Here is a 20,878-nt window from a genome sequence, read left to right on the forward strand (position 1 = left end):
AACTGTGGGACTGTCAGATACCGCAGTCACTCTTTTCCCTGCGACGATGCATCAACCGTGTCACTGGCTATTCCTCAGCGGAGCTGTTCCTTGGTCGACAGCTGTATGGCACCAGGATTGGGAGATTCGTCCACCACCCACTTCTGGTCAAGATGATGCAGCTGTTTCCCTAACAGAATGGCAATGTAAGCAGCAGCAGGACATCAAGGAAAAACAAGCTTTGGCCGAGAAGAGATCCCTTACCCACGGCAAGGCTTAAGATGTCAAAGAGACCCAGATCATCCTACCAGGCCAGCAAGTGCTGCGATGTAACCACCCAATCAGTAATAAGATTTGGAGGGTTTCACGCAGGTCTCCCACCTAAGTGGGTTGGTCCCTTCGGGGTGGATAAACAGTGGGCCATGGTGTTTACTTACTAAAGACCAACCCTCCTGTCAAGGTAGACACATCAGAATTGTGGCGAGTCACCCAACCGCTGCGCATACAGAGTAAGCCTGGCACTGCCAGGGGTCCACCTGGAGGAGAGGCTACTGATGACAGCACTATCTGGTTATGAGGAGGAGGAGAACGCATTGATTACAACCGAGGAGGAGGCTGGTGGCAATGCGACACCGACCCCTGACACGGCGCGATCCGGTCAAGAGGAGGAAAGCACATCAGCGACGTCGAGGAAGAGAGAAGATATGATCTACGACCAAGACAAAGTCAATGAGTGTGATAGACTGTTGAAATTGTTTCAAGTTATAGGGGGATATTGATGAAAGTGTAATGGATTGGTATAACTTGGAAACAATTCTCTAAACCCATGGGTAAATAATGAAAATATCGAGCTCGGTTATTATTATTATTATTATTATTATTATTATTATTATTATTATTATTATTATTATTATTTTGTGTGAGTTGTGGATATGAAGTTGTTTACATCTATTATTATTATTATTATTATTATTATTATTATTATTATTATTATTATTATTATTATTATTATTATTATTATTTACACAGTTATGTATGGACTTAATTTGGTATAAATTGTGGTCATAACAAAACATGTGAGGTTATGTCATGGCACGTGTGCTGTATGTATATTAATATGAGTTTATTTAATGTAAGAACATGTAATTTACAGTATATAATTTATTATTACCTGCAAGTATGATGTATAAATCCAAGGTAATGTTGTGCAACACAGGTTAATAGTCCAGAACGATGCATCATTTCACTAGAATTGTATAGAATATTGAATTCATTGTAATTAGGCTATTGGAGACTAGAAATTAAGAGAAAACATGTTTTGTCATATTGTTCTAGAATATTAGCCAGACAATGTATATAAAGAGGCAGTCTTGGGAATTGGAGTTGAGTTGTTAGTAAGGCTTGTAGTGAAAGTCGTTAATTGTTTGAATTCATGTTGTAATTCTGTTGTGTTGGTAATCGGTTGACATGCGGATGTTGCAGTCTTCTTCTTCTTCTCCTTTGTAGCAGTGTTTTGCTCATGGCAGTTCATTAATGTGTGTGTAATGTGTATATACTTTGTAAATAAAAATGTGTACACAATTGACAGCATCTTGTGTGTGAGTCTTTGTGGTTACAACATAATGTTACCAACCTTACATTTACATTTTATTTATTTAACTTAATAATCTAACATTTGAGGGTGCTTCGTAGTGTAAATTAATCTCAATGTAAATAAAATTTCCAGCACATTTTTCTGAATAGCTTTAGATTAATTATGTGTCTATTTTCAGCCGGGAGAGAATTCCAGGAACATATGGTCCCCAGTACAAATGAGTTGTTATACGTACTACTGTAGTGAGTGGGGATGGAGAGCAGGGATCATATTGATGACCTTGAGGGTGCTCTAAGTGAAGGAGAGAGGTAGTTGAAATCTATTCTGAGGTAATCTGGTTTACCTGTTCGCAGAATTTTTTGCAGAAGAGAAACAGCATGGTACTTACGTCTATCACATAATCTTAACCAGAACAGCTGATGGAGGAAGGGGCTGATGTGGGAATGGAGCAGAACACTTTGAATGAATCGAATGCAGGCATTATGTCCCCGATGAAGTTTAGAACCATGTGAACAACTTATGTTATTATAGACTACATCACCATAATCAAATATTGGTAGTATTGGCCCCTTGAACGAGCAGTTTCCTGGTTTTGACAGGTAGAATGTTCCTGATTTTGTAGAGTGAGTGTAATGACCTGAATAAACGTTGACAAATTTTTGTTACATGCTCTGACCAACTTAAATACTTATCAAAAATTATTCCGAGGTTCTTAATGGAGTCTTTCAGTGTTACAGGTGTTTCATTGATCTTGATAACCGGTATACTGATGCTTTCTAATTTGGCATGCGCTTTGTTAGATCCTATTAAGGTAATCGCCCACTACACCGCGCCGCGTAGCGCAGCTGACAAGAAATTTCCGTGGTCTGCTTCTTGTGAAATGAAATGGTTTAACGCCCAATGCAGGGAGCCGCGCCACGCCAGAAGCCTCTAGGTTTCTGGAACGGAACTATTTCCTTCCGGCGCGCTTGTGTGGGCGAGGGTAGAAGGAAGGAATAACGGAAAGAATGTGGTTTCGTGCCGTTTCGGCAGTCCTCGTGAGTCCTTGACTAGTGCCAGCACGCTCGTACCTTCACGCAGTTAGTGGTATTGTGCACTGTACGCCTTTCTCGGCAAAAGGTGGTATTTTCTCGCTCTACATACGGCTTTTTTTTTTTTGCTAGTTGCTTTATGTCGCACCGACACAGATAGGTCTTATGGCAACGATGGAACAGGAAAGGGCTAGGAGTGGGAAGGAAGCGACCATGGCCTTAATTAAGGTACAGCCCCAGCATTTGCCTGGTGTGAAAATTGGAAACCATGGAAAACCATTTTCAGAGCTGCCGACAGTGGGGTTCGAACCTACTATTTCCCGAATACTGGATACTGGCTGCACTTAAGCGACTGCAGCTACCGAGCTTGGTACACACGGCTTAACTAGGTTCAATAGTTCATTGAATTTTTCTTGGGACATACGAAAGTAGTGGGAAAATTTACTTCAGTCCTTTAGTAGATCAGGAAATAAATGGTGAAACTCTCTGTACGTTTCCCTTTTCTCATAAATGTTGTGGACCCAAACTTTTGTTTCGCGTTTTTCTTCTTCCTCATTTGCAAGTAGCGCAACCGCATATAATAAGTCCTCCTCGGAACTGGAACTCATATTTCTGTGTGAGCCGCACTGGAGAGACATGGCGCGGTGAGGTGTGCTGTATGGGCGAAGTCTCGGAAAATGGCCCGTGGAATGTTCCACAAGCTTGTTCCGCGCAGCACGGCGCAGTTCCCTGCAGTGGGCGATTACCTTTACGATGGCTTGCGATTTTAATGGGTTCACCTTCAGGCAGTGGCTACTAGTCCATTTGTTAATGTTGCATAGGTCTTCGTTTAATTTCTTGGTTGCTTCTTGCATGTCATTCGGCCCTGTATGAATATACAATTGGATGTCGTCTGCATATAAGTGATATTTACAGCTCGTCAGTTGTTCTAATAGCTCATTCATGTATAGGGGGAACAGAAGGGGTGATAACAGCCCACCCTGTGCTACGTCCATCTCAGTATTTCGCTATCTAGACATATTATCTCCCACTGACACACAATGTTTACGTCAAATGAGATAGGAACGTAGCCAGCATAATACATTATTAGAAAATTTCATCATTTCTAATTTGGCTAGTAAAATGTCTGTCTACACAGTCAAATGCCTTTGTAAGGTCGAGAAGAATTAGAATTGTCATTTGTCCATTATCCATTGCTAGCTGAATGTCGTTAGTTACTTTTACTGATGATGTGTTGGTACTGTAATTTGATCTAAATCCTGATTGATATCTGTCGAGTAAGTGATGTTGTAAAAGATAGCCTGTCATTTGTTTGTGTACTAGTTTCTCCAGTACTTTTCCTAGTACAGGGAGGATACTAATAGGGCAGTAATCGTCAAGGGTTGTGGGGGTACTATTTTTTGGCAGGGGTCGGATGATGGCATTTTTCCAGTTCTCAGGAAAGATTTCAGTCATAAGAGAAGTGTTAATAATGTGCATTATTGTAGGAAGAATGCTGTCTAGAATTTTTCTTAAAAGGCAGGTTTATTCAATCGTGTCCAGTAGACCCTGATTTTGTGTAATTAAGAACACTCTTTACATGACCTAGAGTCACATGAGAGAAGTAGAATGTTTCCCCGCCATGCTTTCCCTTTGAAGATATTCTGTCAATAGTGGCTCTCTTGGTATTTCTGTTCGTCTGGACGGTTCTTGAGCTAAAATAATCATTCAGATCGTCCAAAGGTACATGACAGTTACTACCATTTGTCTTTGTTTTATTTAGACCCATATCACGGAGAGTTTTCCGTACAACAGCAGAGTTATGTGTATTTAAAATTTCGTATGAGTAGCGTATTTTAGCATTTCTTATCATCTGCATTGTTTTATTTTGGAGTCTTTTATATTTCTCAAAATGTCCTGTGCTGGATGTTTCACATAGTAATTATAGGCTGCATCTGTGTCTTTCATTTGATCCCGAATTTCTTGATTGAGCCAAGAGTTAGTGTGTCGCTTTACTCGAGCAGTACGTAAGGGGGCATGTCTGTCGTATAAAGTTAAGAGAAGTTTATTAAAATGAGATACTATGTTGCTCCGTGAGGGACAGGCTGAATTAGAAAAAAATTGTTGACCTGAAACGCTCAGCAGATGTGGTTGCAGCGACAAGGCCTTGCCTTTAGGATATGAATGAATGTTGTCAATGTCCTTTATATACTGAATTGTGTGGCATGGTCTGCTCAGAGCATCCTCAGTAAGGGCTCCTTCATTCAAATGTTTGAAATCCCTGTATGTGATTACCTTAGGCTTGTATTTTGGACACTTCAAAGAGTATGCAGCGTTAATCATGCAGCGTTAATCATATCATGGCGGGAAAGGCCTGGCACAGGCATTTGTCCGTGTGACAATATACGATAATTATTGTTTACAATGATTAGGTCAAGGAGTGTGTGCGAGGTTCCAACAAAGTGTGTAGGTTGTAAGGGCAGAATTGTCATATTAATGGATTCAAACATGCATGTTAGTTGCCTAGTCTTAGTAGTTTAATTTGTCAGGTCAATGTCAAAGTCTCCCATTAAAATCACATATTCATACCTGGATATTAAATCCTGTAGTTCTTCCTCTAGATCCGTGGGTTTTCCAATCTTCGGTGGGCGATAAACTACACCTAGTGAACACTTCGTACCACAAACTTCAATTTCTACGAACAAGAACTCCGGTGTGTGAGAGTATTCACTTGGAGATTTAAATATTACCTTATATTTCAAATCATCACGTATGAATATTCTGACTCTGCCTACAGGCTTTCCCCCTCTATCGTTCCTAACTAAAGTGTATCCATTCATTTTAACCCGTGCTGAAGGGATAGACTGACACAGCCATGACTCTGAAATCATTATAGCATCCAGATTACAGGTTGAAAATATGTTTGAGAATTCTGAGAAATGTGGGGCAATGCTCTGCGTATTAACATGTGCTACTTGTAGGGAAGTAAGGTAGGGCGCAAGAGACGGGAATAAACTTCATGGATGAAGCTGTACCAATAAATTGGCTTCAGTACTGGGGTCATTTGAGGCAAATGGAGGAGCAAAAGTAAGATAGGAGTATAATGGACTCAGCCATGGAGGGTAACATTAGTATGGGGAGACCAAGGCGGTGGTGGTTAGACTTGGTTTTTAATGATAAGGGGTGTAACACTAGGCAAGGCTATGGAGTTGTAATTAGAGGATTGTGGAGATTCTTAGGTAATTCACCGAGGATTGCAGACTAAACACTGAAAGTCTATAATAAAGATGTTGAAGATTAAAAGGGAAATCCAAAATTTGCCCATGGCCAGTAGATCAAAACTGATATATGACATTTATGACTTTCAGTGATGATGCTTTGGTATCTCATGTTCTCATGATTCTAAGAAACATAAAGAACATTAATAATAATTTCATGCCATCAAAATTGATCCTGCATACTACTTAACCAGAGATAATACCCTGTGTGATCAGATTAGTAAAACAAGGGATAGAGACCCAGGACAATCGAAAGCTGCTTGCTTTGATTTCATGGTAAAAATGACCAATATCTTGGTAAAATCACATACTAGCATAAGACTTGAAGTCTTTCTTTGAAATTTACTGCTGAGTGACACAGTTGGTAAGGCTCTCATCTCATCTCTTGTGAGATCAAATCTCAACATTGTTTACATTTTTTCCTACTGAAATCTGAGAGATCTTGGAAGATATGTTAGCACATTAAGAACTCCATTTCAGGATAAAATTCTAGTATTCAGGTGTCTCTCACGACTGATTGTTGTATGAAAGGAAATTAAAAATAGCATTTTTATATTATTGCTTTCATGTAAATGCAATACGGACCAGAAAATTGAATTCGACAAATGTTACGCCATACAGTACAAGAAAGACTGATGGGAAAGTTGATGATTCACAAAGACCATGTTTATGTAGAAAAAAACTTATATAATAATGCCAAAAGGAGAAAATTTCTCAAAAATAGTGAACTTTTCAATCTTACTTCATATAGCATAAACCCAAAAGATGGTTGTTGTTGTTGTTGTTGTTGTTGTTGTTGTCCAATGACTTGGCTGAATGGTCAGTGTTGAGGCATTCGGTTCATAGAGTCCCAGGTTCGATTCCCAGCCAGGACGGGGATTTTAATCGCATGTGATTAATTCTTCTGACTTGGGGACTGGTTGTTTGTGTTTGTCCCAACACTACCTTCTTCATATTCAGACAGGAGAAGGAGAAGGAGGAGGAGGATATTTAGTTTGAATATGCAGTGCACATTGTTAAGAGAAAAAGAGATCATTCTGAATAAGTATCAGTGCAAATTCTGCCAAATGCAAGAATATCTACAGTCCACGAAAGTAGTGTGTGATAGTAAGCTCTTGTCTTTATTCAAAGAGTTTTTTGTAATAAAGAAGAAAACTATCTGAATTCAGCATTAAACTATAGATTTACTAAGTACGTTTAGTCAAATAATAGAGATTTTACTGCTAATAATAAGATGTACCTTCCACATCAGTTATTAGCTAGGAAAAAATACCACACTGGCTAAATATTGAACTCTGTGTTGGTGCGACATCAAGCAAAAATAAAAATAAAAATTGAACTCATGTTTCACCAGGGAAAAGTGTTTACAATGTACTTACTCATTTGTTGTGTTATAATCAGGGTTAGGATTTTTAGGTGCACACCTTTTTTATTAGAGTAAATTAAAGCTGTTTGGAAAGATATCGCAGGGTGAAATTTTGATTCTAGTTGCAAAGAGAGGCATTTTTCATGCACCTTTTTCCATTTTTTGGGACCTTTTATCCCTTTTCCCTCTAACCATACCCATAATCCCCTTTTCCCCCATTTTTTCTTTTAAGTTTAATTCCAATTTATTCTATAAGATTTCTCATCAGTACAAAATATTTAACTTTCAATTAACGTCTCCTCAGCTTGCTGTGTACGTGCGAATAGTAAGCCTACCTCTTTCAGTAAACACTGCCGCGGGAGTTGAAAGCACACCTGCAATAATGGAAAATAATTGTGGGTTCGACAAAACCTCTTTCTCTTGCTTCACCGCTATAATGTAGCCCGCAATAAAGCAGTTGACAATGAGTGGTTCTATCCCAACAGAATCAGTAGCCTGCTGTTTGTGAATGCGAGTTTGTTACTGTGAGAGATGTCATCTGTTCGCATGGAGGCGGAGGCTGGCGACACAGAGATGTCAGCAACTGCACCCGCGTAGTTCCGAGAATTGAGACTGGGTTCTGCTCGAAGCTACTAGAAATTGCTGAGACTGCAGTTCCAGCATGAATGAGAACATTCTGGTAACTGTCGCAGTGTTATAAGAGAGTGTGGACAGCAAGTGAGCGCAAGAGTGAGTTGTGTGATAGTTGCATTGAGTTAACAAGTGAACTGGTGTTAACACTTTGTTACATTACTAAACGAGTGTACTATTACATTTTTCCATGCCAAAGGTGTCCAGTGCCCAATTTATTGCTCTGGTTCAGGAATTCCAACAAGATTTCATAGACACTGACGGAACTGTTTTGCGATGTACTATTTGTGATTCAAGAATTTCGTTAGATGAAAAACACCAGTGAGATCGCGTCAAACAACACATTTCCAGCTCTAAGCATCAAGTGAATAAGACTCTTCAAGCAAACAAATCATGGCAACCTCTATTACAAAATGCGTTTCAACAGAGTTCTTCAAAAAGCCAAAATTTGAAGGAATTAAACATTGCAGCTCTTACACAAGCAGGAATTCCACTCAATAAGGTGAACCATCCAGCCTCTAAGGGATTTCTTGAAAAATACACAAAGATATCAGTGCCCGATGAGAATACTTTAAGAAATAACTACATGGAGCCTGTTTACCAAGAAACAACACAAAGAATCAAAGAGAAAGTGTCTGATTGCGATGTGGGAATCATTGTGGATGAAACCATAGACTTAATGGAATTATATGTTTTGAACATTGTAGTTTTTCCCTTAGCAGGGGAGAACGTTAAGCCCATATTATTAAAAATGTATGAGCTGCAGAAAGCCAATGCCAGTACACTAATCCAATCATTTATGGACTTCTGCCAAAAACTCTGCTCTCCTGGTATCAAGTTTGAAGAACTTTTTCTTGTGGTTATGGACTAAGCTCCATACATGGTTTCAGCTGTTAACCAATTGAAACCTTTATTTCCTAAGTTGAAGCATGTGACATGCTTGGTTCATGCCCTTCACAGGGTTTGTGAATCCATAAGGAACGAATACGACATCGCAAATCAATTCATCTCTGCCCCGAAGAAGATTCTACTGAAAGTTGTGAGTCATGTTGTTGCCTACAGGGAAACCACTGGCCTGCCCCTTCCAAATTTCCTGGTCATTTCTCGCTGGGGATCGTGGATTGAGCGTGCTTATATGTTGTGTGAGAATTTTGACAAAATTAGAGAGTTTGTGCTTTCTTTGGATCCAGTCAACGCAGGTGCAATTTTCAAGGCACAGCAACTTCTGTTACCAGTGAATACATAATTTGCAGACAGAACTATATTGTGTCCATAGTTACAAGTACAGTACCTGACTGCAGTTATTAAATGATTAGAAGAACAAGGTCTGGAAAAGGAAAAACAATGGGATATTTTTACTTCCGTGAGGGAGCAGTTAGATGACTTTGCCAAAGGAAAAACTTGAGTCTAGTTTTCAGAAGAATCCAGACATTGATGAATTCGCCACATCTGTAGAGTTTCCATTCCGAGCAAATACAAGGTTTGCCCCACTGGTTTCTATGGATGTTGAAAGAAGCTTTAGCATCTACAAAGACATTCTATCTCCTAATAGAAACAGACTTACTTTTAAAAATGTAGAGATGCTTAATGTCTTGAAGTACAAAAGCTTCATGTTTTTCCCTCTTTTGATTAGTGATAATTTGATGCACTTGTTTGTAATTCAATAAACTAGAATAGAGGAAAGAGAAATCATTGAATTAGTTGAATAAACCAGCACCTTTTTTGTCTCTCTTCTTTTTTTTTTAACCTTATTTGAGCACCTTTTCCCTTCCTTTTTTTCATCTGAAATTTGCACCTAAAAATCATAACCCTGGTTATTATAATGCTTCTTCTCTCCTGTAACCAGATTCAGTTGTGTAGTTACTTGATTCAGAGCATTACAACAACAGTGTAATCAGAGAGCTTTAAAGTGCTTATTTTATGGAAGTTCTTAGTGGGCTAAAACTTTTAAAATTTAAGTGATGCTTATTGTGTGTCTATAAATCTGCTTTCATAATTTCTTCTGGATATTGTTAATTATTTATGAAGCTCCCTTAATATTTTTAGAGAGGATCTCTTTTTATTACGTGCATGAAAAGAACAATGTATCCATGATCTACATCAAATGTTAAGATTGTAAATGCTAATGAAAGTTTATTTTCTCTGTTCACAGATACCTTTGCTGGAGATTTTGCAAGCGATGTTCCCTAAAGCTGCCATTCATGGCAACACTGAGGTGCTGGTACCCTCTCCCAGATATCTTGTGAAGATTTCAGAGATAATCTCCAATTCAGACCGCAGGTAGAGATGACTATTACTTCTTTGTTGGGAATTCTAGCTTTCAAATTATGTTATGCCTAATGAACCCTAAGAGTGTGTTACTAACTACTAAGGCAAGGGTATGGTAGACATTTGTTGTATTATAGTACATCACCAAGAAAGCAATTATTTTAATGGTAATGAGTTGAATGTTTAAAGCCCACTGTTGGCAGATTAATGTGTATTCAGGCATTTAGTCATTTTGTTGGTTTTTGCTCATGGTGGAAACAGCTCTGTTCTTTCCAGTGTTGTGTTGGGTTCTCTCTCCACTCGAGCATCCTCTCTGTTAACAGGTTCCTCTCCTTGGCATGCATGTCATTCACACATTTTCACAAGACTGCCAAAAGTATCCCCTGCCACTGAAGGTGATGAGGTGAATTGTGCTGTTTTGTGAATGTAAAGATTCTGCATCTAGGCAATTTACAGTGCAAGAAATAAGGGATGTGAGACTGTTAGAGGTTGATGATGGTTCAAACTATCTGAGATGGTCTATTGATCACTGTAGACAGCTAACATATTGGTTCTTAGCAAGTGACAAATAGAAGATGTCATGGAAGTCTCATAGGAGAAGTGATTGATTCTATGTATATCAATATATTTACTATTGGGTGATCAGTGAGTGTGCTCTTGACTGAAAGAATTTGAATTTGATGTGTTTGACATGGGCAGTCTAGCAAGAGGTGAATTGAATGTCTTCTTTTGAACTACCTGTACATTCTTATTCCCTTGTGCTACCTTACTTCTAAATGTTGACAGAATACAAATATTATAAGCTATTAATGGAAAATGCTCTTCTTTTAACTCCAAGTGCTTTATATGCAAAAATGTTTTAAGTTTTGTGTGTAAACGTATGAAGTTCATTTGTAAGACTGAATGATAAAAATGGTTTGATGTTTGCATGAGTTACCATCCCAGAGTTTTCCTGAAGTGAGTATGGAAAGAATCAAAGGGGATTATCCACGGAAAATGCAGTATATTCTTTAAATATGCCACTCACCTGCTTAGTGTCCTACCAGTGTATTTGTGTGTGAAAGCATACAGGTGTTGAGATCAGTAATCATACTGAAAACATGTACCGGTGCCATCATTTTACAAGTGTTACCGAATTTCATTGAATATGAGTGATGTATTAATTTAATTTTTGTTTCAGTGCTCTGAACAATTATGTACTATGGATCTTCACCTCATCATATCTTCCATACTTATCTCAGAAGTTCAATAATGATCGGAATGTATACTGGCAAACTTTGACAGGTAAAGATGTTTGGTAACACTATCCCACCTCATCTTATTTTGTTCTTTCTTCCTTAATTGCGATGTATTTCCCTTTTCTATAGTAAACTTTGATGTTCTAGTTTCCTCTTCAGTGATTCTTTACTTTCTCAAAAATTTGGAAAAATAGTGTATAGTAGATTTGTACACAAGCCTTGCTTTTGACCTATGAATAGTTGTGCTGATTTCAATCAAACTAGACAACATTCCTGAAAGATTCATGACTTTTCTGACTTTTAGTAAGGCAACATTGGCAGTAACGGACAAGGTTTAATAGGAAAGAATTTACAAAAGTGTTCTGTTAACACCTAGGAGATAATATTTTGATGATGGAATTTGCTTTTCTTTATATTTTAGTTGAGCACTATTTTAAACAGCTGTATATTCTCATATCTAGGTTATTTAACTACTATATCTGTTGATATATTTGAATAATAGGTGGAGAAATTGAGTAGTTCATTTTGAACACAAGCAGATTTCAGAGTTAATTCAATTATACCCAAAACATGGAAGAACACTGTCTGATCAAAAGTATCTGGACACTCATCCATAATAGTGAAGCAAACATTAGATATCATTACGACTATACCTAATGACATAATAGCCAGCAGTCAAGTTGGGTGGGTAAGACCCTTAATGGGTTGCCTCTTACCCAAAGGGCCCAGGTTCATTTCCTGGCTAATCCAATGATTTTAATCCTGGACTGACATCTGGAATAGGGTCTTACTCAAGCTGACAAGATCAGCTGAAGAGCTGTCTGATATGAGAGACAGCAGACAGGTCAAGAATGGTAAAGACCCACCTTATTATAATAGAGAAATAAAGAGACTAAGAAGGAGGTGCAGACTGGAAAGAAATAGAGTTAGAAATGGCTGTGGAAGTAAGGAGAAATTGAAGGAACTTACTAGAAAATTGAATCTAGCAAAGAAGGCAGCTAAGGATAACATGATGGCAAGCATAATTGGCAGTCATACAAATTTTAGTGAAAAATGGAAGGGTATGTATAGGTATTTTAAGGCAGAAACAGGTTCCAAGAAGGACATTCCAGGAATAATTAATGAACAAGGGGAGTGTGTATGTGAGGATCTTCAAAAGGCAGAAGTATTCAGTCAGCAGTATGTAAAGATTGTTAGTTACAAGGGTAATGTCGAGATAGAGGAAGAGACTAAGGCCAAAGAAGTAATAAAATTTACATATGATAACAATGACATTTACAATAAGATACAAAAGTTGAAAACTAAAAAAGCAGCCGGAATTGATCAGATTTCTGGGGATATACTAAAGACAATGGGTTGGGATATAGTACCATATCTGAAGTACTTATTTGATTATTGTTTGACCGAAGGAGCTATACCAGATGAATGGAGAGTTGCTATAGTAGCTCCTGTGTATAAAGGAAAGGGTGATAGACATAAAGCTGAAAATTACAGGCCAGTAAGTTTGACATGCATTGTATGTAAGCTTTGGGAAGGCATTCTTTCTGATTATATTAGACATGTTTGTGAAATTAATAACTGGTTCGATAGAAGGCAATTCGGTTTTAGGAAAGGTTATTCCACTGAAGCTCAACTTGTAGGATTCCAGCAAGATATAGCAGATATCTTGGATTCTGGAGGTCAAATGGACTGTATCGCGATTGACATGTCTAAAGCATTTGATAGGGTGGATCATGGGAGACTACTGGCAAAAATGAGTGCAATTGGACTAGACAAAAGAGTGACTGAATGGGTTGCTATATTTCTAGAAAATAGATCTCAGAGAGTTAGAGTAGGTGAAGCTTTGTCTGACCCTGTAATAATTAAGACGGGAATTACTCAAGACAGTATTATCGGACCTTTATGTTTTCTTATATATATAAATGATATGAGTAAAGGAGTGGAATCGGAGGTAAGGCTTTTTGCGGATGATGTTATTATCTATAGAGTGATAAATAAGTTACAAGATTGTCAGCAACTGCAACGTGACCTCGAAAATATTGTGAGATGGACAGCAGGCAATGGTATGTTGATAAACGGGGCTAAAAGTCAGGTTGTGAGTTTCACAAATAGGAAAAGTCCTCTCAGTTTTAATTACTGCGTTGATGGGGTGAAAGTTCCTTTTGGGGATCATTGTAAGTATCTAGGTGTTAATATAAGGAAAGATCTTCACTGGGGTAATCACATAAATGGGATTGTAAATAAAGGGTACCGATCTCTGCACATGGTTATGAGGGTGTTTAGGGGTTGTAGTAAGGATGTAAAGGAGAGTGCATATAAGTCTCTGGTAAGACCCCAACTAGAGCATGGTTCCAGTGTATGGGACCCTCACCAGGATTACCTGATTCAAGAACTGGAAAAAATCCAAAGAAAAGCAGCTCGATTTGTTCTGGGTGATTTCCGACAAAAGAGTAGCGTTACAAAAATGTTGCAATGTTTGGGTTGGGAAGAATTGAGAGAAAGAAGAAGAGCTGCTCGACTAAGTGGTATGTTCCGAGCTGTCAGCGGAGAGATGGCGTGGAATGACATTAGTAGACGAATAGGTTTGAATGGCGTCTATAAAAGTAGGAAAGATCACAATATGAAGATAAAGTTGGAATTCAAGAGGACAAACTGGGGCAAATATTCATTTATAAGAAGGGGAGTCAGGGATTGGAATAACTTACCAAGGGAGATGTTCAATAAATTTCCAATTTCTTTGAAATCATTTCGGAAAAGGCTAGGAAAACAACAGATAGGGAATCTGCCACCTGGGCGACTGCCTTGAATGCAGATCAGTATTGATTGATTGATTGAAGAAAGACAATACAGCTGAGAATGTTGCCATGGTGGCCAAATGGCACTCCAGATCTGGATGTCATCTATTTGGGCAGTAATCATCTGGGCTGCATATGCAATGGTTGGTTTGTTTTGTTTGTTTGTAACAATATAATAGGCATCAGACTGGTGTGTGGGGGTGTTTGTGTGGGCTTTTTGTTTATTAATAAGTATTAGCTAAATGTGTAAGTCAGTGACTTTGAACGTGGACTAGTTATTGGTTGCTAGGGATAATTTAATCCTACTTACATTGCTCAAGTAGTCTGTTAGTGACATGTTTCTGAAATGGAAACATGAAAGCATTACCATAACAAAACAAAAGTTAAATAGGCCTTATTTAATGACAAACAGGAACCTTGAACATTATGAAAGGTGGCTCATGAAAATTGCCCTACTTTGTGTGAAAGAGTCGCCCATGAAATGTACACTGCTGCTGAATGTCCAACCAACATCATGACTGTGCGTAGAGAGTTAACATTCCATGGTTGATCAGTTCCCAACCAGTCAAACATTTCCCTTGTGAACATTAAGTACCACGTAAAGTGGTGTTAATTGTGATATCACTTGACAGTGGAAACTGGAATATGTAATTTGAAGTGATGAATTGCCTTATACCATGTTGCAGCATATTGCCAACTGAGAAATTTTAAGAGGGGTAGGGGTATATTTTATGAAATGGCCTTGGTCCTCTTGTAATATTAAATGGAAGTCTCAAATGTAGAAGAGTTCAAGGGCATTTTGACCAGTTATTTGGTCTTTGTGGTAGAAGACGCTTCAACATTATTCCTTTTCATAAAGCAAAGTATATACAGCACAAGATAGGTTTGTTGATAGTAGGGTTACAGAAATGGAGTGATGAGCACAGATTTCTGACCTGAATCCCATAGAACAACTTTGGGATGAACTACATCAACTTTACTCTAGATTCCAATGACCTACATCGTGAAAACTACCTAACTACAGTTCTTTTCAAAGAATTCGCTAGCATTTCTCTAGAGATGTTCAGAGTAAATCTCCGTGACAAAACTGTCACATAGGCAATGTGTGGGCCAGCTACTGGAAAGTGGGTCAGAGGAACAATCTATTTACAGTTTTGTGTAAGCGTGTAACAAGTTGATGAATATAATAAATAAAATCATGAATAAAAATATATAAATATTTTTATTCAAAAACTTAATAAAATTAATAAGCATAATTAACTGAAATGTCCGTAGTATGGGCACCAGAGTTCACCAGAATGGATCCCTCGAATTTAGATAAGAGCATGATAAACTGTATATCCCAGGGCGTGTACATAATGCTGCGTACTGGTACATCTGCTGCAGGCCTTACCTAACCTCCTGAAAACGACTAATTAGGTAGGAACTGCACCTAGGTTCATCAATAACACTGATTCTAAAATAGCTAACCATATTCTGAACAAATTCCGTGCATGAGCACCTCATCAACATACAACATTATACATATAATACACACATAAAATATTGCTGGAAGACTCCATATTTACAACAATAACAATAATGAAAACCGTGGGAAAACGAAAGCGAGAACTAAGCTACCATTTGTAGATAGTCCGATGAACAAAGTACATGTATGAAGATAAATACCCTTCACTGTCTCTATATCAATTCGACTTACCGATTCTCATAATCGGCAGTTATCACATCACACAGATACTGTACCTTGTACTACTGTGTTCACATATTTTAACACTTGTTGTAAAGATATATACACACACGTCTGTCGATCCTCAACATAAATTATGGAAAGTCTGAGATAGCTTTCACCAACATATAATGCTAGGCCGCCACAAGTGCTACAATACTTAATGCGCAAGCACTCTCCACAATCAGCCACTTTCCACGAACATAACAAGACTACGCTCCACGAACGTTTGAAGTCCAGTCCATTGCAGCCGTGTCACTCCAGTACCGTGTATCAGCACCACTTCCTTCCCGTACAGTGTCAGTTGTGGGTCTCTTCCGTAGTGATAGGTTGTAGTTGTCTTCCTTCTCGTTCCTTTACAATGTACTCGTTTGCCGCCGTATGATCAACCTATATAGACATCAACATCCCCCTCCTCTCAGATGATACGTCTGGATTGGTGCTTGCCCGCCAATCATGAGTGATCCTCTTGTCAAGACCTTGCTCCCAAGAGATAAACAAACTCTGGGGTTTGCCTCGGATGAGTCAACGAACTTCCTAATACAACAACAAGCTCATCTCATCAGGCTGGGATATATACATGACTCATTGAATATCCCGACACAAGTACATCACAACAAACACTGGGGTATCCACATGACTCAACCAAATTACCAGAGTTATTAAAGCAATGTTTTCCCACTCGTGCAAAACAAATTACTCATACCTACATATGTGGATATCTTCCAGCTTACCAATATAAATGGCAAAATATACAAATGAAATACTGATGATAATAATAATGATAAAAATAATAATAATAATAATAATAAATCGAATACTGACAATAATATCTCTAACTTCTACATATAATTTGGGGGTGTGATATATGTACTATCACAAGTGTCTGGATACTTTTGATTAAATAGATTAATTAGATTCATATGTACTTATATACGTATTAAGTTAATGGTGTTGATATTTATGGAAGTGTGAAATTTAGCCTGTTTTATCCCAAATCTTCAAATTTTTCTTGTATCATTCCTATCCAGTTTTTTGCCCTCCTTCCACCACTCCTCTCTAAATATTCTCTCCACCTCCACATGTCTTCTTCTCGGTTTTCCTCTCGGCCCCTTCCTCTCCAGTCTCTGCTCCATGTCTCCCTTGGGATTCTCCCCTCTTCCATTCTTTTCACATGCCCAAACCACTTTAGGGGATACCTTGTTCTTCTATATCCAGCTTCCATGTGATTCACTTATTTCAATGTTCATACTTCTGAGGAACTTCATTTCTGCTGCCTGGATTGTGGTGTCCTCGCTGGAGGTTATGGTCCAAGTCTTGCAAGTCTTAGTAAAAAAACAAAAAAACAAAAACAATACCAGCTCAAAATAAGCCTTATGAAGGGTTTTCTTATGATTAATTGGGATGTCTTCCTTCCATACCAAATCTCTGATGCCTTGGTAAAAATCCATTTGCTTGTTGCATTGTCTGATGTATTTTCTCTTAATAGTCCCCATAATTCCCAAATTCTTAAAACTTTCAACTGCTTCCCTTCCTGTCTCTCCTTGTCCTGACCAGTGTTTTACTTTCCTCTCTACTTATTCTGAGATCTTATTCCATATATTCAGCTGAGTCTAAACTTCCAATGATCACAATGTCATCTGCAAACAACCATGCCTTCGTGCCATGTAGGAGCCTTACCTTTACTTCCTTGTGAATTTCATCGATTCTGACGACAAACAGAGAAGGTGACTGTCCAATTGCCTATTTCTAATCCAGACCAATTTGAATTGCCTGCCTTTGTCTTGACACATCTCTTTGAGACCATGCACATAGCCTCGTGGAGCAGAAATTGAATTTATATTATAAGAATTATTTTGAATTAAGTTTACTTGCTGTTGATGTTCACTTTTTTGAAGGTGTTGAAGTTTTGAAGGTTGAATAACAAATACAAATGTTGTATACAGGTGTGAGAGAGCCTCTTCAGAGGTGGGAGATGTGCATTGAAACTGTACAAAAATATATGGGATTTGCATTGGCAGCCCTCAGCAGTGAAGCACTGAGCAGTACAGAACGAGAATCCAGCAAGGCGAAAGTAAGTAAATATTGAGGTTTGGAATTCTATTATTTCTATTGAAATGTATATCTCAAAAGTTTATTAATGTAGAGAAATATCCTGTTGCTTCTTTTTTTGCACGAGGCTCACGCTGTGCATTCTTAATCCTGTTCTCTCTCCCTTGATAAGTTTTTAATTTCTTAGTCACGTGCAGGGCTGAGTAGCTCAGGCAGTAGAGGAAAGGCCTCCTGAGCTCAAGTTGGCAGGTTTGATCCCAGCTTAATCCAGTGGTATTTTATGGTGCTACATCACGCCAGCCTCCTGTCTGTAGATTCACTGGCTCATAAAATAACTCCTGTGGGACAACATTCCGGCACCTGAGCATTTCTGAAAACTGTAAAAGTAATTAGTTGGACGTTAAACCAATAACAATATTGTTTTAGTCTTGTATTTTTTCTTAAGTTGTTGTTTGCTCTCTTTGATTGAAGGAGAAACATGAATAGAAACTTCTGCAGGATGTTTTACCATATACTGTAGTATCAAAGATAAGGAATATTAACTTATGTTTCAGTAGTGTAAACTCTTGTTTATTCTTGTGGGTTATTACTGACTGACTGACTGACTGACTGTAGGTTTTTTCTAGTGGCTTTACGTCACACCAACACAAGTAAGTCTTATGGCAACGATAGGATAGGAAATGATTAGGAGTTGGAAGGATGCAGCCGTGGCCTTAATTGAAGTACAGCCCCATCATTTGCCTGGTGTGAAAATGGGAAACCGTGGAAAACCATCTTCAGGGCTGCTGACAGTGGAATTCGAACCCACTATCTCCCAAATGCAAGCTCACAACTGCGCACCCCTAACCGCATGGCCAACTCGCCCGGTAGTATTAGTAGTAGTAATAGTTTTATGTTCTAATTATTTCTGCGGTTCTCAGAGACACCAGTAGTAAGCTCTTAAAAGCTATTATTATTTTGTATTCCTTCTGGTCGTTAAGGCGTCAAATCTATATGCTCTGGGACAGAATGTCGGCCAGTGGAGTAGGGGAGGTGGTACAATTTCTAATCACTAGATTGTGTGCCAAAAGCCTGGATTCAGTTCAAAACCCCTCTGCAGTCTTCATATAGAGTGAGGACACTGACCTTGTTGATAGAGATTTGTCCATTGGATGGGGACATTAAGCCTTGAGCAGACCCTTGGTGTTAATCAATAGGAGTGGGCTATATGCTGACATGGGGTTTCACCCTCTCCAAACATCGTCGTCATCATCTTCATCACCAATATAAATGGTCCGTTATTGGACATCAACACCTATATCATCATCATCATCATCATACTACATTCAGACGTGCAGGTTGCCCATGGCTTGTACCAGGCAAGCTGAACATGTCCTCAGACACTCCCGGCATCAAAAGCCATATGACAAATTTTTTTTTTTGCCAGGGGCTTTACGTCGCACCGACACAGATAGGTCTTATGGCGACGATGGGAGAGGAAAGGCCTAGGAGTTGGAAGGAAGCGGCCGTGGCCTTAATTAAGGTACAGCCCCAGCATTTGCCTGGTGTGAAAATGGGAAACCACGGAAAACCATCTTCAGGGCTGCCGATAGTGGGATTCGAACCTACTATCTCCCGGATGCAAGCTCACAGCCGCGCGCCTCTACGCGCACGGCCAACTCGCCCGGTCATATGATAAATAAATAAATAAATAAATAAATACTGAATTATTTTGTTATGCTTTATAACAAGCAGAGCTTGAATTGTGTAATTGTTTATTCCCTCACCCACAGGTTGGAGAGATATTCAATAATATACAAGAAGCTGTGCGGAATAGCTTGGACAAAGCAACGTGGTTTGGGAAGGAACTTCAACTATTTGCCCTCAAGAAGGTAAGTAAAGAGTGAAATTGTTTATTTTGTAGGTACTTTTAAATTTTGTAACTTAATCCAATTACCCTCCAGGGTTGGTTTTTTCCTCGGACTCAGCGAGGGATCCTACCTCTACCACCGCTAGAGCAGTGTCCTGGCGTGTGAGACTTTGGGTCGGGGTATACAACTGGGAAGGGGATCAGTACCTTGCCCAGGTGGCCTCAGCTCCTATGCTGAACAGTGGCCTTGTGGGGGGATGGGAAGATTGGAAGGGATAGATAAGGAATAGGGAAGGAAGCAGCCGTGGCCTTAAGTTAGGTACCATCCTGGCATTTGCCTGGAGGAGAAGTGGGAAACCACGGAACACCACTTTGAGGATGGCTGAGGTGGAAATTGAACCCCCTCTACTCAGTTGACCTTCCGACACTGAGAGAACCCGTTTCAGGCCTTGTACCACTTTCCATATTTCATGGCAGAGCCAGGAATCGAACTCGGGCCTCCAGGGTCGGCAGCTAATCACACTAACCACTACACCACAGAGGCGGCTTGATATGTATATATTATATAAAAGCCATATACCACACACTGATCACAAAGTGTCCAGGTCCAAAACACCTAGAAAGCTGAAATTAGGAACATCTTTAGCCCTAGAGGTGCACTAAGAAAGGATTTTCCAAAATTCATCTCCTGCCCTAGATTTAGGCCCTTTACTACAATAGCATGGCCTAGTATAGGCAAAAATGAATTTGTTGTTCTGTGATGGTACAAAGCTCATTTTAAGTCTTATTATACAATGAGAAAATCTAGTTGAGTGCCTTTGGGACACTGAAAACCATGTTTTAAGGCCCTAAAACCAACCGCTTTCAAGATATTGGCACCACACTGCTACTGCTATCCAAAGTGCTGGAGAGCAGATGTTGATGGACTCACAAACAAGGTGATTGCAAGCATTGCAACTTCCACTTGGGCAGATTGCATAAAGTGTCCAGAAAGATTGCAGGAAGGAGATATTCTGTGAGAGATATTCACGATGCTCACTGTCAGTTGTCTCACGTACAGCAACACAATCAAATGTGCTTCTTTGTGCTGCTG

General features: G+C 39.0%; 1 protein-coding gene across 1 annotated transcript in view; it reads left to right on the forward strand.

The window, feature by feature from the left end:
- Positions 1–20,878, forward strand: part of LOC136863150 (endothelin-converting enzyme 2) — a 539,501-nt gene that overhangs the window by 432,352 nt on the left and 86,271 nt on the right. The window contains exons 7-10 of the mRNA XM_067139494.2: positions 10,010–10,137; positions 11,306–11,409; positions 17,831–17,958; positions 19,709–19,807. Coding sequence (XP_066995595.1) covers positions 10,010–10,137; positions 11,306–11,409; positions 17,831–17,958; positions 19,709–19,807 — 459 coding nt within the window. The remainder of the gene's footprint in view (positions 1–10,009; positions 10,138–11,305; positions 11,410–17,830; positions 17,959–19,708; positions 19,808–20,878) is intronic.

The sequence above is a fragment of the Anabrus simplex genome, chromosome 2, assembly GCF_040414725.1.
Source record: "Anabrus simplex isolate iqAnaSimp1 chromosome 2, ASM4041472v1, whole genome shotgun sequence".
Classification (NCBI taxonomy): domain Eukaryota; kingdom Metazoa; phylum Arthropoda; class Insecta; order Orthoptera; family Tettigoniidae; genus Anabrus; species Anabrus simplex.